We start from the raw sequence: 15,777 nt of genomic DNA, 5'->3' as shown, positions 1-15,777 counted from the left end.
AGGAAAAAAAATGTAATTGTGTCTTAATTATCTTTGTGGGCAGCAATTCATAATATTGTGTACACTGACAAGATCTTGAATTTGGGGCCAATATTAGCCTAGGGAGAAGCTATTTATGAAAGAGCTTTGTGACCTTGGGCATACACTGAATTTCTCTGGATCACAGTATCATTTACCATTTGTAAAATTAAGAGTATTGGACCACCTTCCTGCTACAGGCTATGTTCATACAAAAGTTGATGAAACTTAGGCATTCTGGAAGTTTGTAAAGAAAGACAAACGGGAAACTATAACTCTATAAGTTTGCTTGCCATTCAAGCTGACTTCCTGGCTGATATTTATGAAAGGGAAGTAAAGCAGAGAGAAGATAAATGACCTGACATTGATCAGAGTCTGATGCCAAAACACACTAGAATTTTCCTTGGTTGCCATACTTTCCTGTCCCCATTGCATACAGATCCTGAATTACCCTAAAAATGGCAGAGGAAGATAAGTACAGAGATGCAGGGACATTAGAAGAGAGAATGATGGATAATGTGAATGAAGAAAGTAGTATGGGGAATGGCCCTTAATTTCCTATCAATATGAGATTGTTCTCGAACCATTATTCAGGGTCAGACAGGGTCACTTTGTGAATAAAAGATCTGTCTAGATACCACAGGAAGTGGTGTTGCTACTTCAGCATGTGGTACTTTATCTACTAAAACAAAGCCCTATTTTAAGAGTCATAAAGTTGGAGTTTGGGTTGTGGCTTCTCATATTTACATATATATGCAGTTGGCGAGGAAGCTGAGGTGGGAGGGAAGGCTGCCCAAGTATTTTCTCCTTAATGTCTGGGCCAAACGCAACTTTGAATAATTATATTCTTCCGCCTACTTACATTTCTTCAGCAATTTCCTCACATTTTGCCTCAACTCTTCAAAGCCTTTGACCATGTGGGCTTAAAACCATGAGGATGAAAGTGTCCAGACTCTTTTGTGGCCATGCCTGCTGTGAGCCATCCGTGTGGTCATTCTCTATCCTGGTCTGGATTTGTGGTTCTGAATTGAGCAACCCTGGGAAGAATGGCAGTTGAGTCCCGCTGTTCCTGATTATTTTAAACATCAGTACAGTGTAAATATGGAAATACCTTTTGTACTTTCTTTCCTTTTCTTTTCTTTTCTTTTCTTTTAAGTAGGTGATGTGCCCAGCGTGGAGCCCAACAGGGCACTTGAACTCATGACCCTGAGATCAAGACCTGAAGTGAGATCAAGGGTCAGACACTTAACCGACTGAGCCACCCAGGCACCCCTACATTTGTATGTTCTAATTCAGGTTCTCAGTGTTGGCCAGAAGATAGCTTAGTCACTTGCAGGATTTAGCTTTTAATGAATTTGCAGTTTAAGAAGAATTTCTTGCTCCACTGTACAAGTAGAGTGTTATTTTAGAAAGAAAGTGGCACTGTCACTGGATGAAGATGATTTGCCTGAAACCAGGGGCCCTGACTTCTGGGTTCTAGTGTTGGACCATTCACAAACTTACTCTGTGATATAGCTGAGTCACCATAACTTGGGCCTCCAATTATTTCTTCCATAAAAATGAAAGGATTTTGGTTGAAGCCCGTAAGGCCTTAAACTCTAACTTTCTGTTCTCTTTTTTAGTACAAAAGCTCTCTGGACCCTAAGATATATGTAGTGCGCTGGAAACTTGTGGAAGCCAAATGACTGTTACAAATATAAATTATTTGGCCTGTTATGAAATATTAAAAATAGAGGAATGCTCTGTGTGTGTGTGTGTGTGTGTGTGTGTGTATCCCTCCTTCATAGAATCTGGACAGATGCATTTGATAGGAAAATTTTCTAAAATCTTGGTCCCATAGATATTCTTTCCCTCATAGAGTCTTCATTTCTCTGTGTTTTCTTACGTAAGAAATAACCTTCAGGGAAAGGAAGCTTTGAGTTGGATTGTTCGGCTGTGCCTGAATAGTATTTCAGGAACTGAGTGTTAGTACAATGACCCAGAGATGATCAGGTGACATATGGGTGGCCGTTGTCATGCCAGTGATGGGGGCAGAGTGAGTGCCATCATCCTTCATACAATAGCTCTATGCATCACTGCAAAGGACCTTCCCAAGAGAGGGACCGAGCAACTACATAGGCTTCCCAGTCCTGTCTCCATCCACCTCTGACCCCAGGTGCAAGGAAAGACTTAAGATTCTGATGACACCCATCTATCCTGCTGTATGTCAGAGAGATATATTTTCTCCTTTTCCATTGTATTATGATTTGGCTTTGTCTAAAGGAAACTACCTTTTTTGTCATGTATTCTGTTACAACTGGATTTTCTTCCTGCTGGTATTATGTCAAGGGATTTGTCCAACCTGACAGTCAGCTTCTTCAATCCATATCATTGGTTAAAAGAAGGAAAAAAACAGTAGGTCTCTCTTTCTTCTTGGGCTGATCAAGTTCTGTTTTCTAGTTCATTTCTCTCAAATCCATTCATTCTTTGCCTGAGGTCTCATGAGGTGTTTGGGTATTTTACCTCAGGTCAATCTTAAACCATGATATCAGCACCATTCCTGACATGGCTCTAAAACTCCTTTTCACTCACTTGGTTTTCCACCCTGTGTTCCAGACAATCTTGCCCATTTGCCTTTCCCTCTGGGCAGTTTCTTTCTATGCCTTTGTTCCTAGTGGTTCTTCTGGGTACACCCTCCCTTGCTCCATGTAATCAGCAAAACCTGCAACATTGCTTTCTCTTATGTCTATGCACCAGTTGGGAAGACTTTCTCAACTCTACATACTTATTTGGTAACCCTCTTTGGCCCTAATCCCATTTTACATTGCTTTTTCATTATCATAGACATGATACTACTCTCCTATTCGACTGTAAACTCTTTGAGGGCAAAGACTACCTTTGCCAGGGTTTGCTGATTGAAAGAACAGTTGTCTGTTTTTCAGCAAAGCCTTTGAAAAATGACTGTGTGAAAGATGATTAAAATAATGGCATGATTAGGACAGTTGATAACATCTGAATCAGGTCTAGATTAGATAATAATAGTGCATCAATATTAAATTTTTCCATTTGTATTGCATCAATGTTAAATTTTTTCCATTTAGGTAATTGTACTGTAGTTACATATATGAATGTCCTTGTTCTTAGGAAATGCACATTAAAGTATTTAGAGGCATAGGGGCAAAATTTCATGTATAGATTACTCTCAAATGGTTAAGTGTGTGTGTGTGTGTTTGTAAATGGATAGTGGCAAACTACAAATTACTCTCAAATGGTTAAAGGTTTGTGTGTGTGTAGGTGGATGGTAGTAAAGTAAATGTGGCAAAATGTTAGCAGCTAGTGAGTCTGGATGAATGTCATTCTTTGTTCTATTTTTATAGCTTTCAAGTAAATTTGAAATTGTTTCAAAGTAAAGAGTTAAAAGAGTTAAAAAATTAAAACAATAATTAAATTTTATTTATTTTACATATATTTTATTTATATCAATAAATTTTTATGTATTTATTTCAGATACAATTTATATATATTATCAGAGATAATCATGGAAAACTAGTTCAAAGGCAAGAAAGGAAAAAGAACATTTATTTGTAAATGAAAAAGCAACCCAGAGAAAAGTTTAGAATCCGTTCATTCAATATTTTGTAAGTGACCAGTAGCACTGAGCACGTGATGAACTCCTGGTTATCAGGAGGCAGGTCAGTTCTTCTAGGTAGTCAAATGCTAATGGTTAAGGGTAAGTGGCAGGATAATCTAGGACACGACATTGTGTGAAAAAGCAGTAGCTACACCTCAGAGCACAGGCATCTTGAGGTCATGCCTCCCAGAGCAAAATAACTGAAACTGTAATTAAAGGTCAAGGGGCTCCTGCCAGGAGTTACAATGCAGAGAAAAGATTTCAGAATCTTTGCAGGTGGTTTCTGCTTGATGCTCCTGAAGATACCAATAAAATTGTCAGCATTATTGAGAGCATTTTGGAAGTCCAACAAGATATTGGTATAGACATATTAAAATAGAGATGTAGGGATGCCTGGGTGGCTCAGTTGGTTGAGCAGCTGCCTTCGGCTCAGGTCATGATCCCAGCGTCCTGGGATCGAGTCCCACATCGGGCTCCTTGCTTGGCAGGGAGCCTGCTTCTCCCTCTGCCTCTGCCTGCCTCTCTGTCTGCCTGTGCTCGCTCTCTCACCCTCTCTCTCTGACAAATAAATAAATAAAATCTTTAAAAAAAAATAAAAAATAAAAAAAATAAAATAGAGATGTAGTGGTTTTCTATTGCTGCATTACCTCAGTTTCTGTGTGTCAGGAAACTGGGAGAAGCTCAGCTGGTGGCTCTGGCTCAGGATCTCACGAGGTCATAGTATGCGTCATCGGCGGTTAGGGTCACCTGAAGGCTTGGCGGGGCTGCAGGATCCACTCGCGTGGCTGGTGGTGGAACACCTTCCGTGAGGCTTCGCCTTGCTGCTTGAGTGTCCTAATGACATGGCAGCTGGCTTCCTGGCGGTCTGAAAAGCAAGAAGGGAACCGTGTTGCCTCTGATGATGTAGGTCTGGAAGTTACACTCTGTCATTTTTGCCGTATCCTATTGGTTACACAGTCTATTCATCAAGAAAGGGTCTGACACAAGGCAGGGATAGTCGGAGATCAGCCTGGAGGTTGGCTACAATCCTGGGGTATAATTAGGGTTGCCAAGGCATAGTTGTTGAAAAAGGAAAGAAAGAAAGAGTAAATCTTATAATAGGGCTAATAGAGTAGTTTTTTCTTTTCTTTTCTTTTCTTTTTTTGTGGACAGGCCAAATAAATTAGGACTCCAGATTGAGAAGAATGAGTGGGAATGTTATTGAGGAATATTAAGTCATGAGAAGTTTAGGAAAATCAAGATGATTTTATTCACTGAACCCTGGAATGAGAAACGGTGTTTGAAATTTCTTTTTCTTATAAAAAAGAGAGGTATTGTTTTACCAAAAGGAGATAAGTAGACTGAACCAAGCAAATAGAAGTGCAATTCATAATGGTTTAAGCCACAGCAGCTGTCCTTTTTTTTTTTCTTTTTTTTTTTTTTTTAAATGAGAAAGAGTGCCCAGCTGAGGGGCGGGGAGGAACAGAAAGAGGAGAGAGAGAATCTTAAGCAGGCTTTATGCTCAACATAGAGTACAGAGCCTGATGTGGGGCTCAGTCTTGGGACCCTTGAGATCATGACCTGAGCTGAAATTAGGAGTCAGTTGCTTAACTGACTGAGACACCCAAGCACCCCAAACATCTTTTTTGAGTCTGTTCTTATGTCTCTCTTTGTATTTCTGATATTGGGTCTTTTTACTTTCTTTTCTTCATGATCAACATTAGAAGTTTGTTTTCTTAGATTTTTAATTTTTATTTTGTATTCTTTTATTTTTTTATTATTATCCTTTTAATTAGGCTCCATGCCCAGCCTGGAGCGGGAACGTGGGGCTTGAACTCACAACCCTGAGAATAAGACCTGAGCTGGGATCAAGAGTTGGATACTTAACTGAGTGAGGCACCCAGGTGCTGCCAGCTGTCCTTGATATTGACCCTATTTTCTGTAATTTCTCCCAGTCTCACCAGTTCTTTCACTGGTTTCTCACATACTTCCCTTAGTCTACCCTCCCTCCAAGGGCAGTTCCACCCCACCCCTGAATGCACAAACCTCCACCCCTTCCTTTGCCCCCAGTCCGTGTTCCCTTCTTTGGATTTTGCACACCCTCTCTGTGTTAATCTCCGAAACATCTCTTTCATATAATAATGTGCCCTGCTCAAAGACTTCAGTGTATCCCACTGCAGGCAAGATAAAACCATATGAGCTCCTTAGCCTGGTGCTCAAGACCCTTATCACTGAGCTCTGCCTACTTTTCTAGCACTGCCTCTCAGGATTCCTTACAAGTCCTCCTGCTCTCCACCCGCAATCTTGGCTCCCACTTCTCTCTTTGCCTCATGGCCCTTTGCCATGGTTTTCATTTACTCAAGGCTTCCTTTTACCCGGATGTGATGCCAAGAACAGATCACAGATGTTGTAGTCATCAGCCAGATTGGTTCAAATCTCTGCTGTTCTAATTGTTGGTTTTCAAGTGAAACATTTAATCTCAGCCAATGAGATTACGTATGTGAGGTGCAAGTCATGAAGTAGATACTCAGAGATTTCTAGTTCTTTTTCTTTTGAATGCTTCTGTTCATATTCGGCCTCTTTTATGAAAATTTCTTTCTCACATTGTTTTTTTTCCTCCTCTTAAAACCCTGGTCATCTATTTCTATGTCAACTCATTTGGCAAAATAATAGCTTATTTAGAATTTTTGTTTCCTAGTCGATTTGGACCTGTTGAGCCTGAGACCGTGCCTTATAAGTCATCATGGTCCCCACAGTTGCTTGAGCTTCAATCCTTAGTGAGTATTGTTTGTGGAATTTTCCATTCCTGGGGGCAGGATTCATAGGGGTGTTTTGTAGTACTACCCAAAGTTGAGGACATGTGGGTGATCAGGGTGTCCCTTCAAACTACCCTTTAATGCCACCTAGATATTACGTGTGGAGTCGGCAGGTTAAGTCTATGAGACTGTACCTCTCTGTTCCCACAACAGCCTCTTCTGGGCTTAACTGTGCCAGCATTGTGCTGTATTGAAATGGTCTGTTTGTGGCATGTGGTTGGTGAGCTTCCTCAGGGTGGCCCAGCGCCTGGCATCCTCGGGGTTTGTCCAGTTCTTGTTTGGTGTGAAGTATCTAGTGAATGCCAAAACTGGTGTGAAACACTCAACTTCCTGCTAACGTTTAGGGATATATGTACATACATATATATATATTTATATTTATATAAATATTTGTATTTATTATATATATTTATAATATATAAAAAAATTTATTAAATCCTATACTACAAACTTACAGTTTTATAAGCAACATATATATGTCTCTTATAATTTATAAATTATAAATTTAAATCATTGTAAATTTAATTATAATTAATTATATTTATATAAATATAAATATATAAATAAATAATATAATAAAATAAAAATAAATAAATAAATAAATAAATATGAATTATTATAGATTTAAATTATTAAATTATAAATTATAAATAACATTTATTAAATCCTATACTGCAAACTTATAATAATGGTTTTATAAGCAACGTGTATATATATATATATATATATATATATATGTCCCTATACTACAAACTTATAATGGTTTTATAAGCAACAAATATATATATGTCTTACATATATATGTATATATATAAAAACATATATATATGTTTTATAAGCAACATATATATGTTGTTTTATAAGCAACATATATATGTATATATAAAAAACATATATATGTTTTATAAGCAACATATATATATATATGTTGCTTATAAAACCATTATAAGTTTGTAGTATAGGATTTAATAACTTTTTTTTGGTGTTAATAGCCACACTCATGTATCTTATATCCTTAGAGTCTTCTAAAGAATGCTGTGTGACCATCCATATAAGATGACTCAATGTGACTCAGAAGAATATCTGTGTTATGGTGTTTGATGTGAGCAAAATAACACAAGGTTTTATATACACACAACATATATAGTACTTGCATTGCATATATAGTACTTGCATTGCTTCAGATAGAGTTATGCTTGCTTAAAGTCATATGCTACTAGAGTAACTAGCTTTGGATGGTGAAAACAGAAGTCACAACAGTGCCTCCTGGATTCTTTTTATCTGCAAAGTAGTGTTTCTGTGGAAATTCTCATCTGGTGTTGTTTCAGGACAACCAGTAGCATTCTTCTTTTTTTTTTTTTTAATTTTTTTAAAGATTTTATTTATTTGACAGACAGAGATCACAAGTAGGCAGAGAAGCAGGCAGAGAAAAGGGGGTGGGGAAGCAGGCTCCCCGCTGAGCAGAGAGCCCGATGCGGGGCTCCATCCCAGGATCCTGAGATCATGACCTGAGCTGAAGGCAGAGGCTTAACCCACTGAGCTGCCCAGGCGCCGCCCCCCCCCCTTTTTTAAAGTAAGTTCTACTGCCAATATGGAGCTTGAACTCAGGACCCTGAGATCAAAAGTGACATGAGTAAGCACTGACATATTTGGTACCTCTGAGCTGGAGCTCTGATACTCTATTCACAGGCTTGAAGCTCCTGGAAAAACACAGCGTGCTACCTTCTGCCCCACTTGGGTGGCCTTTCTGAGGAAAAATTAGTATATTATTTATTGATTAATGTGATGGGGTGATCAAGGGATGGGGGTTGTGGAAATGTGACTATTCTTAATCGTGAAATTTATTTTCGCTTAGAAAACTGTGAGATGATTTTAAGGAAATGAGTTTGAGAAAAAACTGGGTGAGGGCACCCAAGTTATTTCTATCAGTGCTCTTAATGATTCTAGGAAGGAAATAGATTTGAAAGGCAGAAAGGATTGTCTGGCATCATTTATATCTCTGTTGTTGCAAAAATAAATTAGCAAGTCAACGCCCCATTATTTATTTCTCCCTAATACACTGATCAACTACTCCCTATCATCAGAACCCAGATTCATCCACTGTAAGGAGTGTATTCAACCTGATTATTTATTGTGGGTTTTGTGAGACTAAGCAAAGCCTCCCTTCCTAGTAGATAGCAAGAGTTAATTCTACCTGCTGTGTTTCTTTTTTCTAATAGAAGCACTTTAGCAATGCTAATCAGTTGTACTGATTTTCTGTTTTGATTTTTCCATAATAATTAAGTGAATGATATGGAATGCAATCAAGTTTGGCACTAGGGGGTTCATGCAAATGACTTTTTTTTTTAACATTTTAAATTTTGTTAAATGGAACCATAACGAAAGTTATTTGAAGATGAAGACTGAGTGGGTGGGGGGTAGCAGAACTCTCCATTTAGAGTTTTGAATATTTTCCAAATGTCTGTTTTAATGAAGCGAATCACCACTGTATTACCTTTTTTTCAATTGAAATAATTCTATTTTTTAAAGATTGTGTTTTGTTTTCATTTGTGCTCCAAAGTGGAAGATTATAGTGTAAGACAAGATGGCACAGCTTAAAAGAGAGAAATGGGGAGAAAAATGTGTCGAACTTTCTTCCTTCAGGGTAGATACAAAGGAAAAATGGTACATGAATTTTACTCAGTGAAACCTATAGAAGAAAACAAATAAAGCAGGGAAAGAGTATATGTAATGCCCCGTACACGTCTTATTTGGGTTGTGTCTCTCAGTGCCTTTTATTCAACAAGAGACAGAACAAAAGGAAGAAGCATCTGTGTTTTTGAATATAGTGAAATGTTGTATTTTATAGACTTCTACAGCTCATTGACATGTCTATGAATCCCTCCATAGTACATAACATTTGAATTATTTTCTCAAAGGGTTTTAACCTGTTTATGTGAAGTTGCATGATCCCTGCATCTGGGTCTAGCAATTCTTTTTGCTTTTGATGTTTTATGCTCTAATGCAGATTATTGTAGAACTCCATTAATTTTTTATTTTCATTTGGAAAATCCTTTGGTAATGAGACCCGCTGATGTATATATACATTTTTTAAAATGTCCTTATATTTTCCCTTCTGTAAACACCTCCAGCAACTTGGCAATGCAGTTAGGTTTTTTCTATGCCAAATTTCAAAAGCACAGGGAAGATGACCAAATTTTGCTTTTTTTTTCTTCCTGCCATCCTCATAGAGAGGTTAAAGACTTCATAGAGCTTCACATCAAGTGCAAAGCAAGAAAGGCTTCAAAAAGATTAACATTAACATTTTTACATTAAAGGAAAACACACAACCTTTTTTCTTTTTCTTGGCAGTTTGATTCATTGCTTGCAGCAATTTCTAACTTTACAGACTAAACATTTCTAATTGGAAAATGAATGGTTTGAGTCTAAGATGGTGACTCACGATATAAACTTTCCAATTTGGGGTAATTGTTGGTAAGTAGATGGCAGATTACTGCTGACTAGCTCTCGTTTTGTCTTTGAGGAGAGAATGAAAGTTAATATACATGTTTCACACTTCGCTGCAACAAAACGCTTATTCTGAGGTATAGAAAGCAATGAGACAGATATTTGCCATGCTTGTTTGTTACAACTAAGTATATTAGAGGTTTGCTTTTTTTGATGAATGAAGAAAATATTAGCAGTATATTACATGTCTTTAACTGTGAAATGGGGATCATAAAAACCCCTTTTTCTTAGGTAAATGGCTGTGAGGGTTGGACAGATCATGCACATAAAATGTTCTGCCCTGGGCCTGGCCCTCAGCAAACGGTCAGGAAATTATTTCCCATCATCATCATCACTCTTGGTCACTTCTGTTAAGTGGAAAAACTTCTTTGGTTTTATAATGTTGAGTTTCAGCTTTTACAACTTCATGACAAACACCAATAATTTGAATTACTTTTTAAGCCCTATTTTGGCCTCCCATTTATGCTTTTTATGTTAAAATATATTTTGTGGTGATGGAAACTCCCCTTTTTAAAGATTTCACAACCTTATAGTGGCTTACAGTATCTTTTCATTGTCCTACACATTCATGATATTATTTCCTTGTTCTAAAGCAAATGTTGTCTTTAGTTTTAGTCTTTCTGCAGTTAGAGACAGGTGACTTATCATCATATACTTATCCTTATAAACAGCCATGATTCCAAAGGACTGAGTACTTCTTCACATGATCTAATGTCTTGAATTTGAAGGATAAACTATTTCCTAAGGTTAGGTTTTTGCTGGTATTGTTGTTTATTGTTCATTTGAAGATAAACTTAACCCCCTCTTTTTAAAGTGATTTCTATACTCAGGGTGGAGTTTGAACTCATGAGCCCAAGATCAGGAGGCCCACACTTTGGGGTGCCTGGGTGGCTCAGTCAGTTAAGCGTCTGACTCTTGGTTTCAGCTCAGCTCTTGACCTCAAGGTCCTGAGTTTGAGTCCTGAGGAGTCTCCATGCTCAGTGGGGAGTCTGCTTGAGAGTCTCTCCTTCTGCAACTTCCCTGACTCATGAGAAGAGCTCTCATGCACACGTGCATTCTCTTTATCTCAAATAAATCTTTTTTTTTTTTTTTTTAAATAGGAGTCCCATGCTCCACGAACTGGAATAGCCAGGCATCTGAATAAACTTATCTTTTTAAACTACAAGGTCTTTATTGAATAAATTTTGCTCCCATTTGTTTCCGCCCCTTGTGGTGTAAAAAGTTAGTGTAACTTCTCAAAATGCTAGCTCTCATCTGGAAAATAACTGCTTCAGTCACATGATCTGACCTATTGTTACTAGTTTTCCTAGTTTACCAATAGGCAGGTTAATACTTGTTCTCTTTTTAAGTAGTAAATGGATCAGCTATTTATATTTCCATGTCCATTTTTACAATGATTACATAAAGTCATTTTATTTAAGTGTGGCAACTAAGCATTTCCTTCTGACTAAATGGTAAGTTCCTGGAGGTAAGGAGATGGGTGTGAGTTTCAGGCACAGGCTGTGCCTGCTGTGACACACCCAAGCTGGTGAGTCCCAGCACATAGTAGGTGTTCAGTAAATGCCTGCAGATGACTTCATGTGAGTATCTCCTGGGAATCTCAAACTTGTTGTATCTAAAACTGAACTAAAGCTTCTTCCTCCCAGAAGGGGAGGGTGTCTGTGCTTCTCATTTTAGTGAAGGGCACAACACTCCATCCATGGGGTTCTTCCAGCAAACACTCCTCTCTCTTAATCCCATATTCAGTCACCAAGTTCTACTGAATCCAAGTCTGAAAAGTCTCGCAGATTTGCTTAGTTCCCTGCATCATCTGTGTTATGCCCCCGGTGAAGTTCATGAACTTGGTAATGGTGTACAAAACCTTTGTGATATGCCCGTCTCTTTCTCGGCTGAATTAATTTGAGCTCCCAAAAGTGGGCTTGACTCTGCCTCCCCTCTGATTCCTTCTGTATGGAACATTCTCCTTCATCTTGTGTCTCCTTTGTGGGCCTCTTTGGCAAAAATGCTGCTGTTTGTTTTTCCATTGTGTTCCTTCTTCCTCTCAAGAACACCAGGTTGGTTTTCTCTAACACAGACCTCTAAACAGACTTACATATTTTTCTGTACACGTGCAAACAAACTTCTGGTTCTGGTTTAGCTGGTTTTGTTTCTGTTGAGCAGATGGGGAATTGGAAGCACTAAATGTAAGAAATGAACATCATGATTATGAAATTATACACATCTTAATGGCCAGGGGCAGGAACCGTATCTGTATTTGATGCCCAGTTTTTGCACAGTGCCTAGGATAGAGCAGACCTAGAAGATGTTCAGTGCCCAGGGAATGGATTATTGAATGAATCTCAGTTTGAGCCTGAGGTGCCTCTCTCTTGAGTCAATGGAGCTTCTGTTTCATCCTTTACCCTCCAGGACAAATGAGGCCAGATTCCTCTGTGAGCCCTCTTCTTCCAGAAGGGAAATATGCCTGGTGAGAGAGTCTGGAAGCCTGCGTTGCTCCGAATTGTTTGGGAAGATCCCTTTAATGTTGGTTGGCATGGATGAGAAGGGCTTTTGTTGTGGTGGCAATTAATGATGATTTGCACATTTTTGTAATTTACAAAATGGTGACCACCCTGCACAGCACAAGAAATACCTCTCTCTTGGACCATGAAATCTGGTGACCCTTCTATTTAAACACATGGCTTGTGATGTGTGGTTTAGCCTTAGTGACAAACCGGTTCTGAATGGTTGTTGTACTGAAAAGAATTCTGTTTGGGTCATTTTCATGCTTCTCTAATTTGGATTTTTGTTTTCTTGTAGGTTTTTCTTCCCCAAAAAATGGTTATTTCTTTGAACCCATGCCTGAGCTTTATCTGTTTCTCGTTATGCCTCTGGAGCAGGACAGCATCATCACTGAATCTTGAAGACCCTAATGTGTGCAGCCACTGGGAAAGGTAATCATTTTGAAAGTAGTCTGAGAAATAATTTCTGATTATTTTTATATATTGGCATTATCAACCTGATATATAAAATAGACTTGGAGAAGAGATTATAGAATTACTTTTATGTAAATACCAGTAGTTATAACAATAAATTAGTATTATTGCATATAAAGTGAATTTGAAGGATAACCTATTTCCTAAGGTTAGGTTTTTGCTGGTATTGTTGTTTATTGTTTGTTTGAAGATAAACTTAACCCCCTCTTTTTAAAATGATCTCTATACTCAGGGTGGGGTTTGAACTCATGAGCCCTTGCTCTTACGGCATATAAAGTGAAAAAATTTTGATCTATTGATTCTAACACGGGAGTAGTTGTAGCATGCTGGGAAAATATTACTAGCTCCATTCACATGATCTCCCAAACATCTCAGTCTATTTTGCAATAATCTGGGGGAGCTGGACTTATGCATGGGAACAAATGGGTGAGTGGTGAAGGACAATATGAAATAATGTACTGAAGGGTGGCCATGTGTAGTGCAAAAAGTTTGGGTTGTATGTGGCCTGAAAAGGGCGACATGATTTCTGGAGGCGCTGGCGAGGGTGCATGGATGTAGTGTTGGCTAAGACGCTCTCAGAGACCTGAATAAGACGGAGAGGATAGCAGTGATTGAGTGGAGTTCTAGGAATGGAAGGTGGCCTGAAGCCAGTGCCGCGCAGACTGCTGAGGGTCTTGAGCAGTCCCTCAGCAGGGAGGGACTGCTGACAGATCTAGAGTCAGCACAGTACTGCAGGAAGGCAAGACAGACTAGATTACATCAAAGCAGATGATGGTGTATGCAGATGAAGGCATTATGCAGTGGGGGAAGCAGAGGCAGGACAACTAATAGGTCATTGTCAGAGAGCTTAGAGTCATTTTTTGGAACACAAAAATAGGACAAACCATCTAGCGCTACCACAGTATAGTCAAGTGTAGTCTTTACAGCTCCACTGTGCTACTTGCATTTCTCCTGAAGCATCGTTAGCCACAGGTCACCTTGCAAATGTCAGTTTTCTAGAGACAAGGCGGCACCCTTCTAGTCCGCTCGAGCACTCCAGAGTAATAGGTAGTTTTGATAGCTGTATGCACCATTTCATCAAACTCTGTCTCTTTCCCCTGTTCTCCTCAGCACCATGGGGAGCACAACACAGGGGACACATTCCTGTCACTGTCATCAGCACAGGTCAAAATGAGCACACCCAGAGCCTTTCAGGCCCAGCAGCTATGTTATTGTAGGGGCACCCTGGTCCCTCACTCACAGCATTATTTTTTTCAGTGATGGCTTCCCCATGTCTAGGCACAGGCTTACAATCACGGTAACAGAATCCCACTTCTCTGATCCATCCATGGAGTTACGTATCATTAGGAAACTTTAAGCTGTAGAGGAAATAGGTACATGTAATCAAGATCTATGTATCTATGGTATTAACTGTATTATATAGAATCAAAGGGGAAGGACCTCTTATTAATTATCTTTACAGTCATCACAGCACCTCCCATAAACATTTCAGCTACCAACTGCATAACAAATATCCATTGAAGCAATTAAAAATGAATCAGTGAATATAAGGATGGTTACCTATCACATTTCAAAAAGGGAGAGGCCATTGGTGGTAGAGCTGGGAGGATGAACCCTTTGGAATAGAAGGAAATAATCACATTCAGAAGATACTGTGAGATAAGAATCAACACATCTTGTTCATACGTGGATTGTAGGATGGGTAGGAGTCAGCAGAGGTGAGATTTAGAACCTGCTCTGTGGGGTGCCTGGGTGGCTCAGTGGGTTAAAGCCTCTGCCTTCGGCTCAGGTCATGATTCCAGAGTCCTGGGATTGAGCCCAGCAGCCAGCAGGCTCTCTACTCCATGGGGAGCCTGCTTCCTCCTCTCTCTCTGCCTGCCTCTCTGCCTACTTGTGATCTCTGTCAAATAAATAATTAAAATCTTAAAAAAAAAAAAAAAAGAACCTGCTCTGTGAAAACCTGGAGGTGTCATTGCACATACGAAAAAGAAAAGGAAGAGTACTGATTTAAGAGGGAAGAGATGAGTGCAGGTGCCTTGTCACGTTCCTAAGATCGCTTTGAGCAATGGGCCTGGTAGTGTTTTGGAGCACAGAATCGGGAGTCTCCAGCACGATGAGACGTAAGCGGATGAACTCTCTGAGGAAAAGGCTAGAAAGAGAAAAGAAGCCAGGCTTCAGGTAACCCAGCACCCACTCATACATGCACATTTCATCCTGATTCCCTCCTCATTATTCAACAAAACTTGGCCACACATAATTGCATGTTTTGTTCACTAGGGATAATTTCCAGGGTCTACAACCCTGCCTTGCTTCGGGCATGTGCTGGATAAATAACTGTTGATTGAGCCCACTCACCTTTTGACAGGCAATGAAATGGCTAAATATGGACGCCAGTGGGGGAACGGGGTGGGAGGGGATGGACAAGGGGCACAGTAGTCTCTAAACCTCATGCATTTCCACTGTTGCAGAAGTGATTAGAGTGACCTCTAAAACACTTACTAATGAAGAGGGAAGATGAGGGTGGAAGAGTTAGGGACACGATGGAGATTTTTTTTTCTCCTGACTGTATTTTTTTTCTATGACTCTCTAGAAAGAAGGATTGGCAGCCATACTTTTCTTATTGATACATTTCCTATTTAACACTAGGTAATTATTCTTGGAAGAAAGGTAAAAGAAAGTGCGATGGTCATGATAAGAATGGAGAAAGGAGTATAAATTAAAATGATCAAACAAGAGTGCAGGTGACAAGTTCTGTATTTTCAGACCTGAATTGGGGCTTGAATGGAAATGGGGAGAAGAGGATGAAGGTCAAGGACAGAATTCTTGGCGGTAGCGCTGAGTAGAGGCGTAACTTCTCTCAACCCCACCTGGATCA

The 15,777-nt window shown here is 39.3% G+C and overlaps 1 protein-coding gene across 6 annotated transcripts in view; it reads left to right on the top strand.

Annotated features, from left to right (window-relative positions):
• The window catches only part of MEGF10 (multiple EGF like domains 10), a 343,784-nt gene that overhangs the window by 208,753 nt on the left and 119,254 nt on the right, over nucleotides 1-15,777 (top strand). For 5 of the 6 annotated variants that reach the window (XM_044228414.1, XM_044228404.1, XM_044228423.1 and 2 more), the window contains one exon: nucleotides 12,727-12,860. In XM_044228414.1, coding sequence (XP_044084349.1) covers nucleotides 12,745-12,860 — 116 coding nt within the window. In that variant the 5' untranslated portion in view covers nucleotides 12,727-12,744. Of the gene's footprint in view, nucleotides 1-12,063; nucleotides 12,114-12,726; nucleotides 12,861-15,777 lie in introns of those variants that run through there. The other variant, XM_044228443.1, reaches the window with a different exon arrangement.

This window comes from Neovison vison, chromosome 1 (assembly GCF_020171115.1).
Source record: "Neovison vison isolate M4711 chromosome 1, ASM_NN_V1, whole genome shotgun sequence".
Classification (NCBI taxonomy): domain Eukaryota; kingdom Metazoa; phylum Chordata; class Mammalia; order Carnivora; family Mustelidae; genus Neogale; species Neogale vison.
The sequence above is the reverse complement of the archived record's forward strand: the minus strand, read 5'-3'. Positions and strand labels throughout refer to the sequence as shown.